Here is a 23,451-nt window from a genome sequence, read left to right as displayed (position 1 = left end):
CTATCCCCTCTGCAGTTCTGGCGAGGCCTGAGTGGGTTCCAGTGCCCACTGGCTCTGGTGTGCCCCTCCCTGCCCTGGCCTTGCAGCCAGGATGGGAACAGCCTCCAGCGCTTGCCAGTTCCCAGGCTCCTCAGTAAGCCCCCTTCTTCCTCCTTTGCAAGGGCCCCTACCTTCGCCTTCTCAGGGTCCCATCTGCCGTGCCTTTTGCAGCCCGTCCCGCAGTGGGAAAGAACTCCCCGCACAGCTACGGTTACGTGTGCCCGCCTCTGTTAGTGCCTTCGGTGTGAGGCGCCCGTGTTTCCATTGGGGCGATCATTCTTTCATGGTGAATTTATAAAAAGCCTCCTGGGTAAGGCGGTATCTGGCTGTCCTATTTGTTGAACATACTTTCCTCGGTTGGTTTTAAGTGTTTTTACACGAAGATGTTTTTATCTTTGTATACTAATCAAATCTATTGATGTTTTTTCCTCTCTAATGTTAAAGTTTCTTCTACATCCGGAGAACTATCAAATATTCAGCTATATTCTCTTTTGGTTTTTAAGTAATTTTTTTTTTCAAACTTTAGATCTGTTACTTGGGTGTTCGAATGAAGCGAGAGTTGAGACAGAACTCTTTCCCAGGTGGGTCGCGGATCCCAGTGTCGCTTACAACCATCAACTTCTGCTCGTTGTTTCATTTCATTCTTGTTGCCCCATTCGTCTCCCGCAGATGACGGGCAGTTAGATCCTGAAAGCAGATCTGGCGAGCTCTTCACAGACTACCTCCAGCTGTTGACGTCAGGATTATAAACAATGTTTGCTTTTACTTTGATTTTCTTAATACTCTTCTTTTTCTGGTCACTCGTCATCTGTTTTCTGCTTCTTGCGGTGTGTGTGTTTAGTTTTCGCAGTACTTTGAGAGGCTTATTTAATTTTTATTTCCTCTTCTGGTTTCCTTTCAGTTAATCAATACACTAGGTTTAATCAATGAAGTAATACTTGAGACTGTTTTCCAGATTGCCCCCCTCAGGAAAGACGGTATTATTCGCCTGTGGTCCCATTTCCCACCTAGTTTCCATTTCCCTACCCGACTCGACCCTAAATCATAAACTCGTGTTATTATTATTAAATCATCTCAATAGATGGTTTCCCCTTCCAATATCGTTTTGCCTTTTGCACTGGATTTTATAGCCACGTTGTCAGCAAACTCAATGCTACATGTTTCACTGGTGTTAACTTCCCCCCACTGGACAAGGATTCCAGTGTGCAGGCTGGAGCAGAAGTAGGCTTACCATCGTCCTTGTGGAGAACCACACAGTAATTGGTAAATACATAATAACACAAGGGAAACTCTGTTTCGTGTGCTCACAGTGTACACAGGCTTCCGCCCCCCTGCACGCCCCTGAGTGGGAGCACATCCCCAAGCCATTTCGGGGGAGTCCGCACGACTTAGAGCAGGGAGAGGAAGCCCTCTCCCTGGTGCCCCACGCCTACCCCCACCCCGACCCCTGCGGGTCTCACGCCCTCAGGGATGCCCGTTTTTCTCCTCTTTCCTGAGCCCGCCCTGGCCAGCGACTTCCTTTCTGCAGCCTGCACACAAGCCTGAGTCTGTCCCACCCCAAGGGTAAAAACCCTGCCAACCGCTTTCCCCGCAAACTACCCCCATCTCACAGCTTTCTCCAGGGGTTTTCCACACAAGCCTTGTCCCTCATTGGAACTGAGGGACACTAGGAAAGCCCTGCCCTTCTGGGACCTTGGAGCTGTGCTGTCCAGCGCAGTGTCCACTGGCCACAGCCTGAGCACGGGGTGTGTGGCTCACTTGGAAGCGCAGGACGGGCCGCAGACGCCCCAGGTCCAGCCGTTGCACGAAATGCAGGAAGGATGGACGATATCTCACAAATAATGTTACCTGTTGTTATCTATTACAGCGTCATTTAGCACACTGGACTGATTGGAATGTATTGTCAATCTTACCTGTTTCCGTTGCCTTTCTTAATGTGGCTACTAGAAAAATGTGATGCATGTGGCTTCCAGCGTGTGTCAATGGTGACACGCTGCTGTGGACGGTGAGGGGCTGCGGCCTGTGACCCCTGCCGGCTGCTGCAGCTGGATGTGGTGGAGTCCGTGGTTGGAGGAAAGCAGGCCTGGGCTTCCCGGGAGAGGAAGCTGGTGGCTTTGCATTTCCTCAGCTCCCCAAAGAAGCAGGAGTTGGCTCTTTTGTCTGTGTCCATGCTGGTGCGTGCGGGTCCTTGTCAGAGGTCAGATGCGTCCATCCGAGGCCGCCAAGTTCCCAGTCTGGTCCTGCCTGTCCCGGGAACCCTCTGCATCTGCGCCGTTTCTCTGCCTTGGGGATTGAAAACACCCTGACCAGGTATAGGGGTGGGGGGGACTGGACTCGACGCAGCCCTGGGGCTCCCTAGCTCGCCTGCTGCCCTTGAGGTGAGCTGAAGGGAGAGGACGCTAGAGTTCTGCCTGCGGCCTGAGGAGCAGAGGGCGCGGAGGGCGTGTGAGAGAGAAGCGGAGCGCTGCCTGCTGTGCCTTTGTCACCACTGCGTGGGCCGTGCTCCCCCTGGCTCAGTAGGGCCAGCGAGTCAGGGGGCTGCTGTCCTCTGCTGTTTTCAATACAAACGCGTTCTCCCCTCTTCCTCCGCCGATCCAGGTGATAATCCCCACTGCACAGCAGAGGTAGACTTCCCAGTGACCGGGAAGATGGCCACCGCCACAGACAGGCTGCCGTATTCGCTCTGCGGCAGCCGGAAGTCTCTGTCTCAGCAGCTGGACTGTCCTGCAGGGAAGGCTGGGGTAAGGCTCCGGGGTTGGGTGGGACCCGACTCAGCGGGGGCTGAATAGGGCGTGGGGTGGTTTCGTGTCCACAGAACTGCAGGGAAGAGGGTGCAGCCCAGCGGGCATGGCCACCTCTGGGTAAAGGACTACAGCGGGACCATCATCTCCTGAGCGCCCCCGTGTGGCAGGGACCTGCAAGTGCTGTCGCTTTCATACTAGCAGCCACACTGCAGCCCTGGGACTAGGCTGTGCCACACCCAGTTGAGCTGCCTGCGCAAGGACTCGGAAAAGAAGACCAGGGGCGGGGCCTCGGTGAGGTCAAGTGGATTGTCGGAGACAGCGTGGGTTTGACATTGCATCTTCTGGCTCCAAAACCTGATTTTTAATCCCTGTAATACGCCACTTGATTTATGAAAACGAGCTTAGGAAGGCATTACATTGGCCCCATTTTACAGGGAGGACACAGAAGCGTAGGAGGGCTGAGTTTATACATTTTAAGACCTAAGGGGGCCAGAATTTGAACCCATGCCTGGTGGTCCCCCGTTCTGTGCCTTTCCCACGGTGGCCATCACCTTGCAGACGGGGCGCTAAGCAGACAGGAAGCACAGTGTCCCCATGCGCCACTGCTGCCTACCTGTACGTCCAGTTCCCCAAGCCCAGCCAGGTCACTGCTCACACCAGGGCTCCCGCCGCCACTCCCGGTAACACGGCGCCCTCTGGCTGCAGCCTTGCCCTCTGGTCCCTCATCCCTCTGGAAACCCGCCCGGTCCTGCGAACCCTTCCTGACTCTTCCAGTGCCCGTCGCCGGCGCACCGGCAAGTCTCCCTGGTGTTCTCCTCTTTGCTGGTGCCTGCCTCCCCAGCGCACCGTGGACTCTCCAGGGTGGGCTGCCGGTCCAGCGGTGTTTGACTGGTCCCTGCAGGGCACACAGCAGGTGCCTGAGAATTTCCTGTGCCTTCCCTTCCCTTCCTTGAGTTACCATGTTTTCTGATCTCAAGCGGGAGGCACTGGTGTTCTAGTGTTTGGAAAAGATGGCTTCCCAGTACAGATCATCTTACCGGCAGGGAAACTGAGGCATGGAGGGGTGATGTCACTTCCCCCAGGTCACCAGGGGACAGTGACAGAGCCAGGAGGAGCAGCAGTCAGCGGGGCTTCGAGTGTGAGCCCTGACCGCGAGGCCATGCCGCCCCTAGCGGAGGCAGCCCCTTCGCAGGGTGTGTGGGAGGCCGCCTCTCTCCTGCCCGTGGTCCTTCCCCTGTGCTCCTGCCTGGAGTCTGTGTTGTGAGTGTCCAAAACTTCGGTTCTGGCCTCTGCCCATCACCCCCGGCCTGGTGCAAAGAAAGTCTTACTTAACATGCCGTAGATTCTGTTGAGGGCATTCCTGGCAGTTGGCTTTCCAGGCTCTCTTGAGACTTTGGTTATAGGACTCACTGTCCCAGGCCAGTGTGGTTGGACATCCGCACTGAGACTTGGCTGCTGGTCCGAGGGGAGATCAGGCTCAGCAAAGCCAGCTCCTGGGGTCCCCAAACCCAGCCGCTCTGCACCAGCCCCCAGCCACGCCCCACTCAGCAGTGGCAGGCATATGGGTGGGCCCTCAGGGGAGTGGGTGTTTGTGGGGCCGGTCCCTTCACAGGGAGGGGTGCGCTCCTGCCTGTGGACTCATTGTACCCCCTCCCCGTCCCCGTTGCAGGGCGCCTCCAGGCCTACTCGCTCCCTGAGCACAGCCCAGCTCCTACAGCCCTCGGGGGGCCTACAAGCGTCTGTTATCTCCAGTGTTGTGCTGATGAAGGGCCAGGCCAAGGTAAGCGGGGGTGTTGCCAGTGGAAACCTGTGGAATGACACCTGGTCCTGAGGAGCTGCTGTGTCACAGGAAGGGAGTGGTGGCCTGGGCTCCAAATGTAAACAGTGGCGTGCGTTCGTGGGGGGGCAGGCTGTGTCCTGGGGGCTCAGGAGAGAGGAGGGGACACAGGAGGGGACGCTGAGGTCGCTGGGCCTCCGATCACCAGAGTGACTGTCTCCACTCCCGAGCTGCGCCCACCCAGCCCCGCTGTCTGGCCCGTCAGTCACAATGCTGTGTCCCCACTGGCACTGAGGTAGACATGTTTTAAAAATAGTTGACTTTTAAGTCCTTTGCCTTAGTCAAATGAACGCACAGTGGAAAAGGGCACCAAGATGCCAGCAAGGACCAGCGAGGGCAGTAGGGTTTATGTTGGCATGTCTGCTCCTGTGTCGCTGGGCTGCTGGGGCGGGGGGTGGCATCCGGGGCGCTGTCATTTGACACAGCCAGTGCGCTCATGGCCGGTCACAAATGGGAGGGCCTGCAAGGAGGGTGGCCAGCTCAGGGCCCAGTTGAGGGAGAGGGCAGGCCTGCAGCGTGTCCTTGGCCAGGGGAAGGCTGGGGCAGGACAGCAGGCAGGGGTCACGTTTGCTGTTGAAACAGCCTGTGAGTGAGGGGCTTTCGGCACCAGCACTATCTTCCGAGAAGGAAAGGTGAGCTCAGAGACAGGAAGTGACCACCCAGAACTGCCCGTGGAAGGGAGTGTCCACCCAGGCTCCCTCTGTGTGGGCCACACCAGCCCGTGCAGGACCTCCAGATGGCGCACAGCCCTGCCTGGCCTCAGAGTCACACACAGCTCTTCCCCTCTCTTCGTTCAGTCCCGAGACCTGTGAGGCCAGAGCAGCCTGCTGCTTGCTCCCTCAGCCCTCTGTTCAGGGCTGGGGCCGGCCCTCGGGACGTGGAGCGTGCTGGCTGGAGCCCCAGGGACACTCCGCAGTCCGACATCTTCTCTTCTTCCCCAGGGCCTGGGCTTCAGCATCGTGGGGGGAAAGGACAGCATTTACGGTCCCATTGGCATTTACGTCAAAACCATCTTTGCGGGGGGCGCCGCGGCCGCCGATGGCCGGCTACAAGAAGGTACAGTTCCCAGCGCCTCCTCGAGCTGCAGCTGGGATGTGGGTCCTGGGAAGGCGGGATGACCCTTCAGGGTGCGGCTCGCAGATTCCAGCGTCCGTACACCACGGACCCGTCCCTTCTCGGTTCCCAGTGTCCACGGCCAGGTGTCCCTCTCCTTCGCTGTCCCCACCCTCCCTGCCTCACAGCCGTAGGACTCCGGGCCCAGCGCATCCAGTCAGCTGGGTAAATCCTGTCTGGGGGCCGACTGTGTTCTAGGCGCCAGGAATGCAGACTTTCCAGACGTGGTCCCTCTTGGCGGGAGTTCCTGGTCTGCCCAGGTGCTGGCCCCGCTCCTTCCATTCTCCTCTTCGCTCTTCAGGGGAGGGACATGCTGGTTGTCCTGAGAGTAAGGGACCTGGGGACACGAGGTGCCTCCCGAGTGCCCTGCCCTGTCTTATCGTCCTGGGGGGCAGGTGTCCTCCAGCCCCCCTCCACCCCACAGTCCTGTTCGGGTTGTTGGGCAACAGGTTTCAGCAGGGGAGGCAGAACTCAGGGCCGGGCATTCACGGAGCGCAGGGTAGTCCCTGCAGCCTGGACCGCTCACCTGTGGAGTTGGGGAGCAGGTGCCCCACTCTCCTCCCTCAGACTGGGTCCTGAGGTGGGGCAGGGCGGGTGGGTGGCAGCCCAGCTCTGCCTGCTGCCACAGAGCTGTAAGTCATACAGATGTACGTCAGCATGTGGTCTTCATGAGTCCAAATGGTCAGTCAAAAGGATTTTTGATTCCCGTGTGACCCATGTCAATTCAGTGAAAGTCGAATTTCAGTCTCCACCGGAAAGCTTTACTGGGACTCGGCCACGTCCGTTCACTGGCCTCTTGTCTGTGATGCTTCGGGGCTACAGGGGCCCACCCTTGGGCAGTACCTACTCTCCGGCTTTTCCTACTGGAAGTGCGCCCGCTCTGGCACTGGGCAGGGCTGTGTCTGTGGGCGACGGAGCCGGTGGTGGGTTCACACCGGGCAGGGGCCGGCCCTGGTAGGGAGCAGAGTGCAGGGTGCAGCAGGAGCCAGTGCTGCAGGCCAGAGGGCCTGGCCCATGGAGGGATCAGGGGGAAGGAGGTGCCGACGGCACAGGTGACAGCCTCCTCACAGGTGACACCTGAGGGACAGGTCAGAGAAAACACGCAGGTTCTGGTCTGAGTGAAAAGAGTTGATGTATCACAGAGAGTAAGAATGGAGGGGGGAGTAGGAGCAGTAGGAGCAAGGAAAATGGGGTCATGTGGGTTTATTTTCCATTTTTATTTTTTATATTATAGTTGGCGTGCAGTATTTTATCATTTTCAGGTGGGCAGCATTGTGGTTACACATTCACACATTTACACCATTAATGGGGCCCAGCGCCCAGCTGACCCAGAGCTACCACACTGCACTCCACCCCCAGGGGCCGCTCGACTGCCAGGCTGTGCTCTCAGCCCCTCCCCTCTGGTGACCCTCGGTCTGTTCTCTCTCTCTCTCTCTCTATGTATATATTTTAAAGAATAAACACTTTAAAAATTTATTTATTTATTTTTAGAGAGAGGGGGAGGGAGGAAGAAAGAGAGGGAGAGAAACATCAGTGTGTGGTTGCCTCTCGTGTGCCCCCTCCTGGGGACCTGGCCTGCAACCCAGGCACGTGCCCTGACTGGGAATCGAACTGGTGACCCTTTGGTTCGCAGGCCTGTGCTCAGTCCAGTGAGCCGCACCAGCCTGTGCTGTTCTCTCTATATCTTGAGTTTGTTTCTGTTTTGTTTGTTCATTTGCTTTTTTTTTTTTAGATTCCATATATAAGTGACATCCTAGGGTGTTTGTCTTTCTCTGACTCATTTCACTGAGCGTAATACCCTCCAGGTCCAACCACGCTGTTGCACATGGCAAGACTTCGTTCTTTTTGTGGCTGAGGAATGCTCCACTGTGTCTGCGGCATGACTTCCTTACCCGCTCGTTTACTGCTGGGCACGCAGGCCGCCCCCGGGTCCTGGTGACTGTAAACAGTGCCACAGTGAACACAGGGGTGCGTGTGTCTTTTCCACTAGTGCTTGGATTTCCTCAGATAAATTCCCAGAAGTGGGATCGCTGAGGCATGACTACTTCCCTCTGAGTTTATTTCTGGGCTGTCTACTCTGTCTGTCTGTCTGTCTGTCTGTTTTATGACAGAGCCTGGTGTTTTGAGCGCTGTAGCTTTGTAGTACAGTTTGATATCGGGTAGTGTGATATGTCCAACTTTGTGCTTCTTTCCAAGATTTCTTTGGTTTTTCAGGGTCTTCTGTGGTTCCATGTAAGTTTTAGGGCTATTGTTCTCCTTCTGTGAACAATGCCAGTGATGTTTGGTAGGCATCACATCGACTCTGTAGGTTGCTGTGGGTGGGGTGGACTTTGTACCTTTGAGGCAGCAGGAAGGAGGTGGACAGGGACCAGGTCAGTCCAGGCCGCGTGTGCCTGGCTCAGAATGCTGATGCCCTGGAAGGGCAGAGGTGCGCGAGGGGGCCCGTCATGCTGCCCCCGCAGCTTCGGCGGGGCGGGGGTGGCGGGGGGAGGTTGGCTACCAAATGAGAAATATCTTCATGTCCTTTGTGCGCTGTGTAAACACTGGGCAGGAGGGAGAGCCCCAAGTTCCCTCAAGGTAAGGATGACGTCCCTGACGGAGCAGCACTCTTGTCGGCCACAGTTTCTCCCTGTCCCAACAGGTGATGAAATCCTGGAGCTCAATGGCGAATCAATGGCAGGACTGACCCATCAGGACGCCTTGCAGAAGTTCAAGGTGATCATCTGTTACCAGGATGCCGCCCAACCCCGGGCATCGCCCTCCTTGCTCGGACACCTGTGGGGCACCCAGGGGCGCAGGTGTGGGCCCAGCATGAGCAGACGGCCTGGATCAGAAAATAATCGTGTGGTCAGGACTGCTCCGGCTACCGAGGACATACAGATCGGTTTGAAAACTCTCTCTGTATTTATGTCGATACAGTTACAAATCTGCTTCAGGTCTTTAAGGCGATCACTACAAGGTGTTTTTCAGTCTCCATTCTACTTCAATAGTTCAAGACTCAAACCTTTGTTTGTACCACACATGCGTCCTACGTGTAATATGTGCTCTCTGGCGTACACACGCTCACAGACACGGCTGTTTGGAGGCCCGTTTTGCACACCCTGCCCCCGTCAGCCCTGAACTCTGAGGTGCCTTCTCTTCCCTTTCAGCAAGCCAAAAAGGGGCTGCTCACCCTCACAGTACGGACCCGCCTGACAGCCCCCCACTCCCCGAGCAGCCACCCGTTGCTCCCGCTGAGCCGCTCCCTGAGCTCCAGCTCCTGCGCTGCCAAGGACAGCAGCCCCTTCCTGGTGGGAGACGCCGAGGCTGCCACCAGCACCTGCAAGCCCAGCTGCAGAGTCATGCTGCAGGTGTCCCTGATGAAAGGTGCCGTGTGCCTCCCCTGGGCTCTGCGCGCGCCCCCCCCCCCCAACCTGGGCCTCCCACCTGGAGTCGTGCCCCTGCCTTCCCTCACTCGGGAGCATCTGGAGATGGTGCGTTGTTGTCTAGGAGCAGGTTCCATGTCTGTGCTCAGTGGGAGGGCTAGTGCTGTGCGTGGACAGGTCCCAGGAGACACTGGCTGACCCAGTTGGCATCCTGGTGCGGGGCCAAACACAGTGACAGAAAGCAAACCGCACACAAACGCTCCCTCCTCCCTCCCTCCCGTCCTTCTCTTCTTCAAGTAACATCCCTTAAAAGTCTGAGCCCCCATCGGTGGCCCCTTACCTGGTCTCCTGGCCTTCCTTCTTCACCCGTTCTGTTTGTCTCTTCACAGCAGCCAGTGAAATAGGTAAAAATAGAAATTGGGCCATGCCTCTTCCCTTCAGCGCGCAGGCCCGCCTGCTTGTTCACACGGCACCCGGCCTCCCTGTGCGTACCCTCTCCTCCGCTGTCCCTGGGGCCAGCTGTGGTGGCCAGGACGTCAGCTTCTCCCTGGCAGGCTCCTGGTTCATCCCTGTCCTGTTTGTACTTTAGCCTAAATGTTGTCCCCTCTGAAGCCTGAATGGCCCTGCTGTCCTTTGTAGCACATTACCCGCGATACTAACAGTCCCTGCCTCTGTCCCCCGTTCCCTCCCCTACCCACTTGTTCTCGACATCTCTGCTGCATAGCGCTGAGGCAGCCCCCGGAGCAGCGCCCAGCCACGGTGCTGCTCCCTCAGTGTGGGTGGCACCTGCCCTGATGAGGGGACAGTGACCAACGTGGCTGTGCTGGCACCGTGCCCCTGGGAACCTCAGCAACCCCTCCCGTCTGTCCCCAGAGGCCGGCGTGGGTCTGGGGATCGGCCTGTGCAGCGTGCCCTACTTCCAGTGCATCTCGGGCATCTTCGTCCACACGCTCTCGCCGGGATCTGTGGCGCATCTGGACGGTCGGCTGCGGTATGTCCCCTCTTCTGGTTCTGGAAAGAGCCCTGGTTTATAGCAGCAGGGCCCTCGGGCTGTCAGGAGGCTGCTGTGGGGATGGGAGACACAATGGCCCAGCTGCGTGAAGTCACTGGGGAGTGTGCTGGAAACCCGGGGTCCTGTGCCCCGCCCCCAGACTTGTGGCGCCAGAGTCTGCGTTAACCGGGGTCCCGGAGGTCTGCGTGCCTGCGGAGGGCAGAGCAGCCTCCTCCGGAAGGATGGCAGGACGAGGAGACGTGGAGCAGCCCAGTGCGGTTGGGTCTCGCGTGTGGAGGGAGGAGCACCTTCGGGGTCGGCAGTGAGGGGGTCGGCAGTGAGGCTTGCCCTGCCCACTGTACAGAGAGAGCTCCCCAGCAGGTTGGTGCTACTGCCTGAGCTGCCGGCCCAAAGGAAGTGTTTCCAGGCGTTCCTTCTCTTAAAGTTCGTATTGGATTTACTGGGGTGACAGAGGTTCATGAAATCATGTAGGTTTCAGGTGTACGGTTCTGACACATCATCTGTGTGTTGCACTGGGTGTTCACTGCCCAAAGTGGGTCTCCTTCCGTCCCCATTTACCCCTCTCTCCTCCCCCCCCCCCCCCCCCCCCCCCCCGTCCCCTCTGGCTGTCACCACGCAGTTGTTTGTGTCTGTGAGGTGTTTTGGGGTTTTTTCTTTTTCTTTTTTGCTTAATCCTTTCACCTTTTTCACCCAGTCCCCCATCTCCCTCCCTTCTGACACCTCAGTCTGTTCTCTGTATCTGTGATTCTGTTTGTGTTGTTAGTTTATTTTGTTCATTGGATGCCACATGTGAGATCAGGTTGTGCTGGTCTTTCTCTAGCGTATTTCTCACAGCATAATAATCTCCAGGTCCGTCCATGCTGTTCTGAAGAGTAAAATTCCCTTCTTTTTTGTGGCCAGTGTCCCACTGTGTGAACGGACCACAGCTGCTTTACCCACTCGCCTCCTGAAGGGCGTGCGGGCTGCATCCATCTCTCGGCTGTTGTAAATGACGCTGCAGTGAGCACGGGGCGCGTGTGTTCTTTCAAATCCGTGTTTTGGGTTCCTTCAGATACATTCCCGGCAGTGGAATCACTGGGTCAGAAGGCAGTTCCACTTTTAATTTTTTGAGGTAACTCCATTGTATTTTCCATAGTGGCTGCCCCAGCCTGTGTTCCCACCCACAGCGCGCGGGGCTCCCTGTTCTGTCCGTCCTCGCCAGCACTTGTCACTTATAGATTTATTCATGGTGGCCGTTCTGACAGGCGTGAGGTCATTTCTCATCGTGGTTTTAATTTGTGTCTCTCTGATGATCAGTGACGTCGAGCAGCTTCTCTTGTCTACTGACCATCTGCACGTCCTCCGGAAGAGTGTCTGTTCTGGTCCTTGGCCCGTGTATTTTAATCAGATTGCTTGTTTTTTAGGTGTTGAGTTGTGCAAGGTCTTTATATATTTTGGGTATGAGCCCCTTATCAGATGCATATTGGCAGGCAGCCTGACTTGTTTGTTTACACGTAAGTTGTAAGGGAAGTAGAAATCTGGAGTTTCTGTCCCGTGAGGGTCCGGTCTAACTGCTCGTGCTCGCCCCCTGCAACACCCACACGCAGACTCTTGTCTCAGGTCATCTCTCTCTCAGTGTGTCTTCGTGTGCGTCTTCTCTCCCCGGGTTTGGTTTTGCTTGGCCAGCCGAGTCTCACCCTAGTTTTGAAGGTGGTCTGATCGCAGCACTCTTTGCAAAGACACGCCCTGGTCAGGACAGGGTCAGGATGGAGCCGCGGAGGGAGAGATGGGTTTGCTGTCCCCGTGTGCTCCCTGGGCCCAACTGCAGAGAGGGCCTGATGGCGTCAGTCCTGCTGCTGCACCTGCGGCTGGAAGCTTTGCTGTCCCTGGCGTCTGGCACCAGTGAGCATGGCCTTCAGTTACACCAGCAGGACGGCTGCCCGCCTGCGCGTGGGTTGGGGGCACAGGCCACCTCAGCAGTTGGAACTGCGGGCTGCCTCAGATCACCCGAGTCCCCATGCTGTCCCTGCTGACCAGCAGCGAGGCCAGGGCGAGCAGACAGGAGTCTGCTGCCTGGGTTTTTTTTTAAACACAGGTGCACTGGAGCAAAGCCCAGGTGCCTGCTGACAGGCTGTCTGTGGCGGCCCTTTTCATGCTGCAGCAGCCAAGCTGTTGCAACAGGTGGTGTGGCCCACGGAGCCTGATGTAGGTGCTCTTTGGCCTCGCCAGAAGAAAATTTTTGGTTCCTAAGCAAGGTCTTTATTATTGGGGAGAGAATCTTGCCTTTTGTGCCTTGGTTTCCCGTCTGTGCTGGACCGCGCACACCTTCCTTGCCCCGGTGTGGCCATCTGTTTTGTGCTTCATTTCTTCTCGTTCGTCTCTCACCGCACAACCTGAAGGAGGCCATCGCCTTCTTTCCTGGTGTCATTCTGCAAGCACCTCAGTTTCTCCCCTGTCCACTTACATTCCCTTCACCTTTCAGCACATCAGACCCCTCCTTCCCCCAAGGCAGGCTCCCACGGGGATGCGGAGCCCCACAGACAGGCCGTGACCAGCTAACATGTGGTGAGGACGGTCACAGACGAGCTTCTGCTCCGTCACCTCACTCTGCTGGCACAGCAGGGGGTGAGCAGGTGTGGCCTCAGGTGGCCCTGGTCTCAGTTTGTCAGGTGACCAAGGATGTCTACTTAATGATGTGGCTTTCAGGGCCTATGCAACGGCCCTGCAGGAGTGCCCCTCCCATCCCCGTGAGTGCCTGTCCCCATGCCCCACGCCACACAATGAGTGTGCCTGCAGCCTCCTGTCCGTGCTTCCGCAGGTGCGGCGATGAGATTGTGGAAATCAATGAGTCCCCCGTGCACTGCATGTCCCTCAACGACGTCTATGCGGTCCTGAGCCACTGCAGCCCCGGGCCTGTCCCCATCATGGTCAGCCGGCACCCAGACCCACAGGTAATGCCACTCGGGGTACCTTGTCTTCCCCAGGCTCTCTCTGTGAGTGCTGAACTTGGAAGAAGAAATGGCTGGGTTTCAACCTCCGTTTCTTAGAATGTGTCCCAAGTGTCTGTGGTGACAAGGGTCTGCAGTAGCAAAGGCTTCCTGACTGACTCCTGACCGCCTTGGTCAGCTGCGTGACAGGCTGCGGGGAAGGGAAATGGAGGCTTGGGGCCCTGAGAGTGGAGGCATACAGGGGGTCCCTGGGGGGACTGACACAAAACGGCTGCTGTGCACAGAGGTGATGACCTTGGGAATATCAGAGAACTGAAGCTGGGAATACCAGAGGTTAGTCTCCTAGGCACAGAATTCGAGGAGGACCTTCCCTGCAGCATTAAGACCCAAGTTCAACGTTAGGGAGTCATGATGTCACTGAACAGAATCAGTGGGTTCCTGGCCCGCTGTGCACAGTGAAGTCGAAGTGTAAGGCAACAGGTTTTTATTCAGTTTATTGGGGTGACACTGGTTAATAAAATTACACAGGTTTCAGGCGTACAGTTCTGTGATACGCCAGCTGTATATCGTACTGTGTGTTCACCACCCAGAGTCAAGTCTCCTTCCTGCCTTTTCCCCTTCTACCTTCTCCCACCCCTTTCCCTCTGGTCACCCCACACTGTTGTGTCTGTGAGGATATTTTCTTTGCTTAATCCATGTACCTTTTTTCTCTTTTACAAAGATTTCATTTATTTACTTGTAGGGAGAGGGAGAAAGAGAGGGAGAGAAACTTTAATGTGCGAAGATACATCTATTGGTTGCCTCTTGCACGCCACCATCTGGGGACCTGGCCGGCGACCCAGGCCTGTGCCCTGACTGGGAACCGAACCAGCAGCTTTTCTGTTCACAGGCCGGCGCTCAGTCTGCTGAGCCACAGCAGCCAGGCCCAAGTACCGTTTTCACGCAGCCCCTGCACCCCTTGCCTCCGACCACTGTTCTCTGTAACTGGGATTCTGTTTCTGTTTTGTTAGTTCATTTGTTGGTTAGATTCCACATCTAAGTGAGATTATGTGGTATTTATCTCCGACTGGCTTATTTCACTTAGCTTAAAAAAAAAAACTTTCCAGGTTCGTCCATGCTGTTGGAAAGGTAAGATTGTCTTCTATTTTATGGCCAAGCAGTGTTCCACTGTGTGAACAGACCACAGCTTTTTTACCCACTCATCTCCTGACGGGCCATCGGGCTGCTTCCAGCTCTCAGCTGTTGTCAACGCTGCAGTGAGCATCGTGGTGCATGTATTCTTTCAAACTGCAGTTTGGCTTTCTTCGCATATATTCCCACAGGTAGAATTGCTGGGTCATATGGCAGTTCCATTTTTAAGTTTCTGAGGAAACTCACACTGTTTTCCTCAGTGGCTGCACCCGTCTGCATTCCCACAACAGTGCAGGAGGGTCCCCTTTTCTCCGCAGCCTCGCCAGCCGTTGTTTGTCGATGATGGCCATTCTGACAGGTGCGAGGTGATATCTCCCTGTGCTTTTAATTTGCGTCTCCCTGATGATTAGTGATGTTGCATCTTTTCACGTGTCTATTGGCCATCTGCATGTCGTCTTTGGAGAAGTGTCTGTTCAGGCTCTTTGCCCACTTTTAAATTGGATTTTTTTGGTGTTGTATATATTCTTTATAAATGTTGGATATTAACCCCTTACCAGATGTATCACTGGTGAATATCTTCTCCCACTCAGTGGGCTGTCTTTTCATCTTATTGGTTTCCTTTGCTGTGTAAAACCTTTTTAGTTTGGTTTATTTCTTCTTTCGTTTCCCTTGTCCGAGGAGATGTCAGAAGAAATAACTGTTATGAGAAACATCAGAGATTTTACTGCCTATGTGTTTTTCTAGGATTTTTATGGTTTTGAGTCTTACATTTAAGTCTCTAATCCCTTGTGAGTTTATTCTCGTATAATGTACAAGAAGGTGGTCTTCATTTTTTTGCACATCTGTCCAATTTTCCCAACACCAGTTATTGAATAAGCTGTCTTTACTGCATGGTCTGTTCTTGCATTCCTTCTCAAATACTAATTGACCGTAAAGGCACGGGCTTACTTCTGGGCTCTCTATTCTGTTCCGCTGATGCACGTGTCTGTCTCTGTGCCGGTACCGGGCTGTTTGGATTACTCTGGCCTCGCAGTGCAGTTTGATGTCGGGTAGCATGATCCCTCCAACTTTGTTCTTTTTCAAGATTGCCGTGGCTACTCTGGTCTTTTGTGGTTCCATGTACATTTCTGGACTATTTGCTCTAATTCTGTGAAATACGCCATTGGTATCTTGATAAAGTTGCACTGAACCTGTAGATTGCTTTGGGTGGTGTGGACATTTTAACGATGTCGTTCTGTCCATGAGCACAGCATTGCTTCCACTTACTTGTATCTCCTTCCATTTCTTTAACTGCTTACAATTGTCCAAGGACAGGTCTTTTACATCCTTGGTTAAATTTACTCCCAGATACTTTATTTTTCTGATGCAGTTGCAAATAAATGGGATTGTTTTCTTAGTTTCTCTTCCTGGTAGTTCTTTATTGGTGTATAACAATGCAACTGACCTCTGGGTATTTCCTGTATGTTTCAGACTATAAGACGCACTTTCCCCTCAAATTTGGGAGGAAATGGGGGTGCGTCTTATAGTCTGAAAAATACGGTATTTTTTCTGCTGCTATTTTACTGAATTCGTTTATCAGTTCCAGTAGCTTTTTGGTGGAATCTTTAGGGTTCTCTGTATACAGTATCATGTCACCTGCAAATAAGGGCAGTTTTACTTCTTCCTTTTTAATTTGGATGTGTTTCACTTCTTTTTCTTTTGTCTGATCGCTGTGGATGGAGCTTCCGGTACTCTGGTGAAGAAGAATGGTGAAAGCAGACACCCTGGTCTCGTTCTTAATCTTAAGAGAAACATTTGTTTTTGCCCGTTGAGTATGATATTGGTGGTAGGTTTGTCATATGTGGCCTTTATTATGTTGAGGTGTTACCTCTACTCCCTTTCCTGAGAGTGTTTGTCATAAATGGGTGCTGGATTTTGTCAAGTGCTTTTTCTGCATCTATTGATACATTAAATGAAGGGTAAAAATTATATGATTGTATCATATTTATTTGCAGATACTGTGCCAACCTTGCATGCCCGGAAAAAAACCCCAGTTATCATGGTGTATGATCTTTTTAATGTATTGCAGCAACGTTTTTGCTAATATTGTGAAGGGTTTTAGCATCAATGTTTATCAGGAATATTGTCCTATAATTGTCTTTCTTTGTAGTGTCTTATCTGGTTTTGGAATCAGGATAATGCTGGCCTCATAAAAAGAGCTTGGGAGTCTTCCTTCTTGAATTTTTTGGAATAGTTTGAGAAGGAGCAGTATTAGTTCTTTTGTATGTTTGGTAAAAATCACATGTGAAGTGAGGCAACACAGTTTATCTGTCAGCCAAGTAGGGGAGCAGAAACAAGGCTCAGATCAGTCTCCCCAACAACTAAAGACTTGAAACAAATTTAAAGCATAATGGTGAGGAGGGAGTGTATGTATTTATTAGTTCTGCATCAGGGGCTCTGACTGGACAGTGCTGGAAGGGATCACCTGAGGTACAGGCCGTGGAGGGGCCAGGAGGGCGCACAGAAGCTGCGATCCGGGAGTCGGTCCGTCCCGTGTGCATCCGTGTTCAGTGTGGGCAGCACATCTTCCCGACAGAAGGGCCCGTCGCTTTGGACAGGGCTCCTGGAGCAGTAGCACCTCTGGCAGTTGAGTTTTGTGATTACTTTTTTAGTAGAATGTGGAATTTATTAGACATAGGATACAAAATAAAACCCATCCAGAGCTCCCTTTGTTCCCACAGGCTTTTCCACCCCAAATCTCCTAAAATCGTTTCACTTCATACCACAAAATGGCTAGCAAGTGAAAAAATGCAACGCTTACAAAAATGACAGACACTTAGCTTGAGGGTGGCAGCTGGGTAGACGAGCCTGTTTGTGGAGGAGCTCGCAGTCTGCTCTCACGCAGCAGCAGGCCCACGCTGCTGCCTTCCGGACCAGAGGCTGCAGTCAGGGAGGGTTTGTGAAGTTTGCTTTCCCTGAGCTCTTGCTCCAGGTCAGCTTGGGGCCATCTGGCCACACACTGTGCAGGCCGCCGTGAGCTGCACTGCTTGCAGTTGATCTGTGCTGGTTTTGAGCATTCTCATCAGTTCTTAGTCTCTCCCTCTCTCTCTCTTATTTTTAGAGAGAGGAGGAGGAAGAGAAACATCACTGTGTGGTTGCCTCTTACACACCCCTACTGGGGACCTGGCCTGCAACCCAGGTGTGTGCCCTCACTGGGAATGGGACCAATGACCCTTTCGTTCACAGGCCACCGCTCAGTCCAGAGCCGCACCAGCCAGGGCGGTTTTCTCTCGCTGCGATAGTAGCCATCCTCATGGGTGTGAGCTGTCGTCTCACCGTGGTTCCGATTTGCATTTCCCTGGTGTTTTGTTGAGTAGTTTTTCATGTGCCTCATGGTTGTTTACCTTCTATGGGAAAATGCCTATTCCTGTCCTTTGCCCATTTATCTGGGTTGTTTGGTTTCGTTTCCTCCTCTTCTGTGCCCTTTGTTGACTGACAGAGGCCTAATTTTGACGTAGTCTAGTAATTTCGACATAGTCTAGTCTGTATGCATTTTGTTGTCTGTGGGTCTGGTGTCAGTTTACATGAAAACGAAACACCTGTCCTCGCTACTGCTTAACCAGAGGCAGGAACTGAGGGTCGGCGCAGGGACCTTGGCTAAGCGAACAGTGAGGGGGGAGTGGGGCTTGAACACACACTCGCAAGTGCCACTCTGCAGCCAGCACGGCGCCTCGGGCACCGCAGGGTCTGAGTGGCTCCCAGCTTGGGGCTCTGGGGGTCGTGCCTCTGCTTGCAGTTGGGCAGCAGGCTGAGGAGATGGGGCAGCCGAGTGGGGAACCTATTGACTGTCAATTTGGACTTGACCTAGAACCTGCTTAGGAAACACTGACGCCCATGGTGTGTCTGCAAGTGCAGATTGTCAGGTGTTGGCAGCGTGGGTGGAAGGAAGGAAATGAAGCCTGGGGGGCAGGCCCAGGACCAGGCTTCCTATGGTTAATTTGAGATGATTGACATGTTTTAGGTATCTGAACAGCAGCTCAAAGATGCAGTGGCCCAAGCCATGGAGACCCTCAAGTTTGGAAAGGAGAGGCATCAGTGGAGCCTGGAAGGTAAGGAACCATGAGCTTTTATTTGAAACGTGTGTTTTCTGAAAAAGCTGTGAGTTTTGGAAACTCCATCACCTTGTACCCCAGGAACTTGGGAGAACGGCCATCAGGGATGGGTTTGCAATGTGCAGTGTGCGCCACCCGAATGCGGAGAACACACAGCTCTGTCCAACCCCCAGGGCTGTAACGAGTGGCCCGTGTCCCCTCGGTCATCGCCGCTGGGCGGCCTCGAGGGAGAAGCGTCCCCTATAGTGAGGCTGTTCCTGCGGCTCTCTGCGCAGCTGCCGTGATGGTCAGGCTGGGGTGTGCAGCTCAGTCCATCATGTGCACACAGAAAGGGGGGCGACATCCCCAAACTGAAGTCCTGGAGTGAGCTGTGGCTAAATTCCAGACTGTGGGGCTGCGAGCCCAGAGAGCGCTCTGAGGAGAGGCTGCCTGCGGCTGTGCCTGCTGCTCACCGCAACCACGCCCTGGTGCTTCCCCCGCAGGGGCCAAAAGGCTGGAGAGCAGCTGGCACGGGCGGCCAGCCGGTGACGAGGAGAGCTCGGCACCCCCGAAGCGCAGGGCTCAGAAGGTCGTGACCCACTCCAGTAGTGACAGCAGCCATGTGTCTGGGTCTCCTGTGGGGAGTCCCAGCCGTGGGGGAGAGCAGCAGCCCCAGGACCTAGAAGACAGTGCAGATGGCCCTGCTGTGTCCCTGGGGCCAGACGCCGAGCACCCCCAACAGAGCCCACCCCTCCTGCAGAAACGGGACCACCACCCACCCCTGAGATTGAAGAAATCATTTGAGATTTTCGTAAGAAAGCCATCGTCTTCCAAGCCCAAGCCCCCACCCAGAAAATACTTCAGAAGTGACAGTGACCCCCAGAAGCGTCTGGAGGACAGCGTGGAAGCCCCGCTCCTGGTGAGTAGCTTGGGGCCCGTCTGTACCACAGGGGAATGCAGGTCAAGTTAGGGCAGGTCCTGTTTGGGCTCCTGAGGAGAGGGGGGCCATCTCCGAGAGGACAAGAGGGGCCAAAGCGCCTGCAGGATGGTGCCACCCATAACTAGATATGGCAGAGGGTGAGCACCCGCTTGAACAAGTGATTAGTGAGGGCGACAAACGGGTCCCATTCATCTGTCAGGTATGGGGAAGTGGGGACACGTCAGGCCCATCGCAGGTCATGGAGTCCTCAGGGAAGGTGAAACATACGTGACACTGGGTGTGGGGTCCTTGGCGAGGGTGGGCACAGGGGGTGCACTCGGGGTCTGGAGGGGCACAGAGCCCCCACTGTACTGTGGGACCAGGACACCGCAAGGACACACCGCGCAAGGACCACTGCTGTCAGCGAGCTGCCCAATAAAGACTTGACTCTGCCTCAGTGAGTGTTTTTGGGGTCCGACCCCTATTCCTGCCTCCCACACACTCTCCCTGTCTCTCCTGCTACCTCCTTCACTTTCTCCTCCTACCTCTCTCTCCACCTCCATTCTGGGCCCTTCCTCCTCTTCCTCTTCCTCCCTCAACCATTTCTTGTCTCTATCACCTCTCCTCTCTTCTCCTGCATCTTTCTTAGCCTCCTGTGTAGTTCTGTCCATAATCTATCCTCTCTTTCTACTTTCCTGCCCAACTGTCCTCCTGTCCCTCTCTCTCTCTCCTGTCTCCGCTCTTGTGTCTGCACTGTCTCTGCTCCTCTTTCTCCCCTCTTTTCTCTGTCATCTCCCGTCTGCACACTGTCACCTCTCTCCTCTCTCTTCTCCTGACTTGTAGACGTCCTCTTTCTCTCTTCCTGCCTCTCCTGGATCTCTCTCTCTATACACGTCTCTGTGGCTCCTGCTTGTCTCTCTTCCCAGCCTCAGTCCTCCTTCTCCCTCCTGTGTCCACACCGTCTGTCTCCTCTCTCTTCCTCATCCTCAATCTCTCCTCTTCCCAGCGTCTAGGGTGATAGGGAGAGACAGCGTCTACAGTGTCAGTGATAGCCAGCGTCAAAGGTGTCAGGGACAGGCAGCGTCTAGATGTGTCAGGTAAGCCAGCGTCTAGGGTGTCAGGTAGAGCCAGCATCTGGGGTGATAGGTAGAGCCTGGGTCTAGGGATTTAGGGAGAACCAGCTCTAGGCTGTTAGCAGGAGCCTGCATCTAGGGTGCTAGGGACAGGCAGTGTCTAGGGTGCTAGGGAGAGCCAGCGTCTAGGGTGCTGGGGGGAGCCAGGTAATAGGGTGCTAGGGTGAGCCAGCCTCTAGGGTGCTAGGGAGAGCCAGCCTCTAGGGTGCTAAGGAGAGCCAGCGTCTAGGATGTAGGTGACGTAGCATCTAGGGTGTTCGGGAGAGCCAGCCTCTAGGGGGTTAGGGAGAGCCAGCCTCTAGGGTGCTAGGGAGAGCCATCCTCTAGAGTGCTAGGGAGAGCCAGCGCCTAGGGTGCTAGGGAGAGCCAGCCTCTAGGGTGCTAGGGAGAGGCAGCCTCTGGGATGCTAGGGAGAACCATCGTCAAGGGTGTAGGCGACACAAGGTATAGGCTGTTAGGGATAGCGAGCCTCTGGGATGCTAGGGAGAGCCAGTATCTAGGGTGTTAGGGAGAGCCAGCCACTAGGGTGCTAGGGAGAGGCAGTCTCTAGGGTGCTATGGAGAGCCAGACCCTAGGGTGCTACGGAGAGCCAGCCCCTGGGATTCTAGGTAGAGGCAGCATCTAGGGTGATAGGGAGATCCAGCATCTAGGGTGTTAGGGAGAGGCAGCCTCTAGGGTGCTAGGGAGAGCCTACCCCTTGGGTGCTAGGGAGTGCCAGCCTCTAGTGTGCTAGAGAGGCTGCCTCGAGGGTGCTAGGGAGAGCCAGGCTCTACGTAGCTAGGGAGACCCAGCCTCTGGGGTGCTAGGGAGGTCCAGCCTATACGGAGCTAGATAGAGCAAGCCTCTAGGGTGCTAGGGAGAAACAGCCTCTATTGTGTTAGAGAGAGCAAGCGTTCAGAGTGTAAGGGAGAATCAGCATCTATGGTGTTAGGGAGAGAGAGCATCTCAGGTTCTATGTAGAGCCAGGCTCTAGAGTGCTAGGGAGAGCCAGCCCTTTGGGTGCTAGGGTGAACATCGTCTGCGTGTTAGGGAGAGGCAGCGCCTGTGGTGCTAGGGAGAGGCAGCGTCTAGAGTTCTAGGGAGAGCCAGCGCCCAGGGAGCTTGCAAGGGAGGGCCAACCTCTAGGATGCTAGGGAGAGCCGGCCTCTAGGATGTAGGCGAAGTAGCATCTATGGTGTTAGGGAGAGCCAGCCTCTAGGGTGTTAGGGAGAGGCAGCCCCTTGGGTGCTAGGGCGAGACAGCGACTAGGGAGAGCCAGCGTCTAGGGTGTTCGGGTAGCCAGCTTCTAGGGTGCTAGGGAGAACCAGCATCTAGGGAGAGGAAGCATCTAGGGTGCTACGGAGAGCCAGTGTCAGGGTAGAGCCAGTGCCTAGGGTGCTAGGGACAGCAAAGGTCAGGGTGCTTGCAGGGAGGGCCAGCCTCTAGGGTGCTAGGGAGGGCCAACGTCTAGGGTGTTATGGAGAGGAAGCGTCTAGGATGCTAGGGAGAGACTGCGTCCAGCGTGCTAGGGAGAGCCAGCCTGTAGGGTGCTAGTGAGAGCCAGCGTATAGGGTGTTAGGGAGAGCCAGCCCCTAGGTTGCTGCGGAGAGCCAGCCTCTAGGGTGCTAGGGAGAGTCAGCCCCTAGGGTGCTAGGGAGAGCCAGCCTCTAGCTTGCTATGATGTGCCAGCCTCCAGGATGCTAGGGAGAGCCATCCTCTAACGTGCTAGGGAGTGCCAGCATCTAGGGAGAGCTAGTGCCTATGGTGCTAGGGAGAGCCAGCCTATGGGATGCTAGGTAGAGCCAGCCTCTAGGGTGTCGGGAGAGCCAGCCTCTGGGATGCTAGGTAGAGCCAGCATCCAGGGTGATAGGGATGGCGAGCGTCTAGGGTGCAACGGAGAGTCAGCGTCTAGGGAGAGACAGCGTCCTGGCTGCTAGGGAGAGCCAGCCTCTGGAATGCTAGGTAGAGCCAGCCACTACGGTGCTAGGGAGAGCCAGCCTGTAAGTTGTTCAGGAGAGCCAGCCTCTAGGATGCTAGGGAGAGGCAGTCTCTAGGGTGCTATGGAGAGCCAGACCCTAGGGTGCTAGGAAGAGCCAGACCCTAGGGTGCTAGGGAGAGCGAGCCTCTAGGGTACTCGGGAGAGCCAGCCTCTAGGGTGCTCAGGAGAGCCACCGTCTAGGGTGCTACGGAGAGCCAGCCCCTGGGATTCTAGGTAGAGGCAGCATCTAGGGTGATAGGGAGATCCAGCATCTAGGGTGTTAGGGAGAGGCAGCCTCTAGGGTGCTAGGGAGAGCCTACCCCTTGGGTGCTAGGGAGTGCCAGCCTCTAGTGTGCTAGAGAGGCTGCCTCGAGGGTGCTAGGGAGAGCCAGGCTCTACGTAGCTAGGGAGACCCAGCCTCTGGGGTGCTAGGGAGGTCCAGCCTATACGGAGCTAGATAGAGCAAGCCTCTAGGGTGCTAGGGAGAAACAGCCTCTATTGTGTTAGAGAGAGCAAGCGTTCAGAGTGTAAGGGAGAATCAGCGTCTATGGTGTTAGGGAGAGAGAGCATCTCAGGTTCTATGTAGAGCCAGGCTCTAGGGTGCTAGGGAGAGCCAGCCCTTTGGGTGCTAGGGTGAACATCGTCTGCGTGTTAGGGAGAGGCAGCGCCTGTGGTGCTAGGGAGAGGCAGCGTCTAGAGTTCTAGGGAGAGCCAGCGCCCAGGGAGCTTGCAAGGGAGGGCCAACCTCTAGGATGCTAGGGAGAGCCGGCCTCTAGGATGTAGGCGAAGTAGCATCTATGGTGTTAGGGAGAGCCAGCCTCTAGGGTGTTAGGGAGAGCCAGCCTCTAGGGTGTTAGGGAGAGGCAGCGACTAGGGAGAGCCAGCGTCTAGGGTGTTCGGGTAGCCAGCTTCTAGGGTGCTAGGGAGAACCAGCATCTAGGGAGAGGAAGCATCTAGGGTGCTACGGAGAGCCAGTGTCAGGGTAGAGCCAGTGCCTAGGGTGCTAGGGACAGCAAAGGTCAGGGTGCTTGCAGGGAGGGCCAGCCTCTAGGGTGCTAGGGAGGGCCAACGTCTAGGGTGTTATGGAGAGGAAGCGTCTAGGATGCTAGGGAGAGACTGCGTCCAGCGTGCTAGGGAGAGCCAGCCTGTAGGGTGCTAGTGAGAGCCAGCGTATAGGGTGTTAGGGAGAGCCAGCCCCTAGGTT

The 23,451-nt window shown here is 55.2% G+C and overlaps 1 protein-coding gene across 5 annotated transcripts in view; it reads left to right on the top strand.

Moving 5' to 3' along the window:
- Positions 1–23,451, top strand: part of IL16 (interleukin 16) — a 61,780-nt gene that overhangs the window by 19,276 nt on the left and 19,053 nt on the right. For 3 of the 5 annotated variants that reach the window (XM_024561774.4, XM_053912843.2, XM_045196537.3), the window contains exons 3-11: positions 2,638–2,780; positions 4,453–4,563; positions 5,562–5,676; positions 8,375–8,448; positions 8,883–9,099; positions 9,972–10,089; positions 12,908–13,040; positions 18,169–18,256; positions 18,742–19,157. In XM_024561774.4, coding sequence (XP_024417542.3) covers positions 2,638–2,780; positions 4,453–4,563; positions 5,562–5,676; positions 8,375–8,448; positions 8,883–9,099; positions 9,972–10,089; positions 12,908–13,040; positions 18,169–18,256; positions 18,742–19,157 — 1,415 coding nt within the window. Of the gene's footprint in view, positions 1–596; positions 621–2,637; positions 2,781–4,452; positions 4,564–5,561; positions 5,677–8,374; positions 8,449–8,882; positions 9,100–9,971; positions 10,090–12,907; positions 13,041–18,168; positions 18,257–18,741; positions 19,158–23,451 lie in introns of those variants that run through there. The other 2 variants (XM_045196538.2, XM_045196539.2) reach the window with 2 other exon arrangements.

Source organism: Desmodus rotundus, chromosome 10 (assembly GCF_022682495.2).
Source record: "Desmodus rotundus isolate HL8 chromosome 10, HLdesRot8A.1, whole genome shotgun sequence".
Taxonomy (NCBI): Eukaryota; Metazoa; Chordata; class Mammalia; order Chiroptera; family Phyllostomidae; genus Desmodus; species Desmodus rotundus.
The sequence above is the reverse complement of the archived record's forward strand: the minus strand, read 5'-3'. Positions and strand labels throughout refer to the sequence as shown.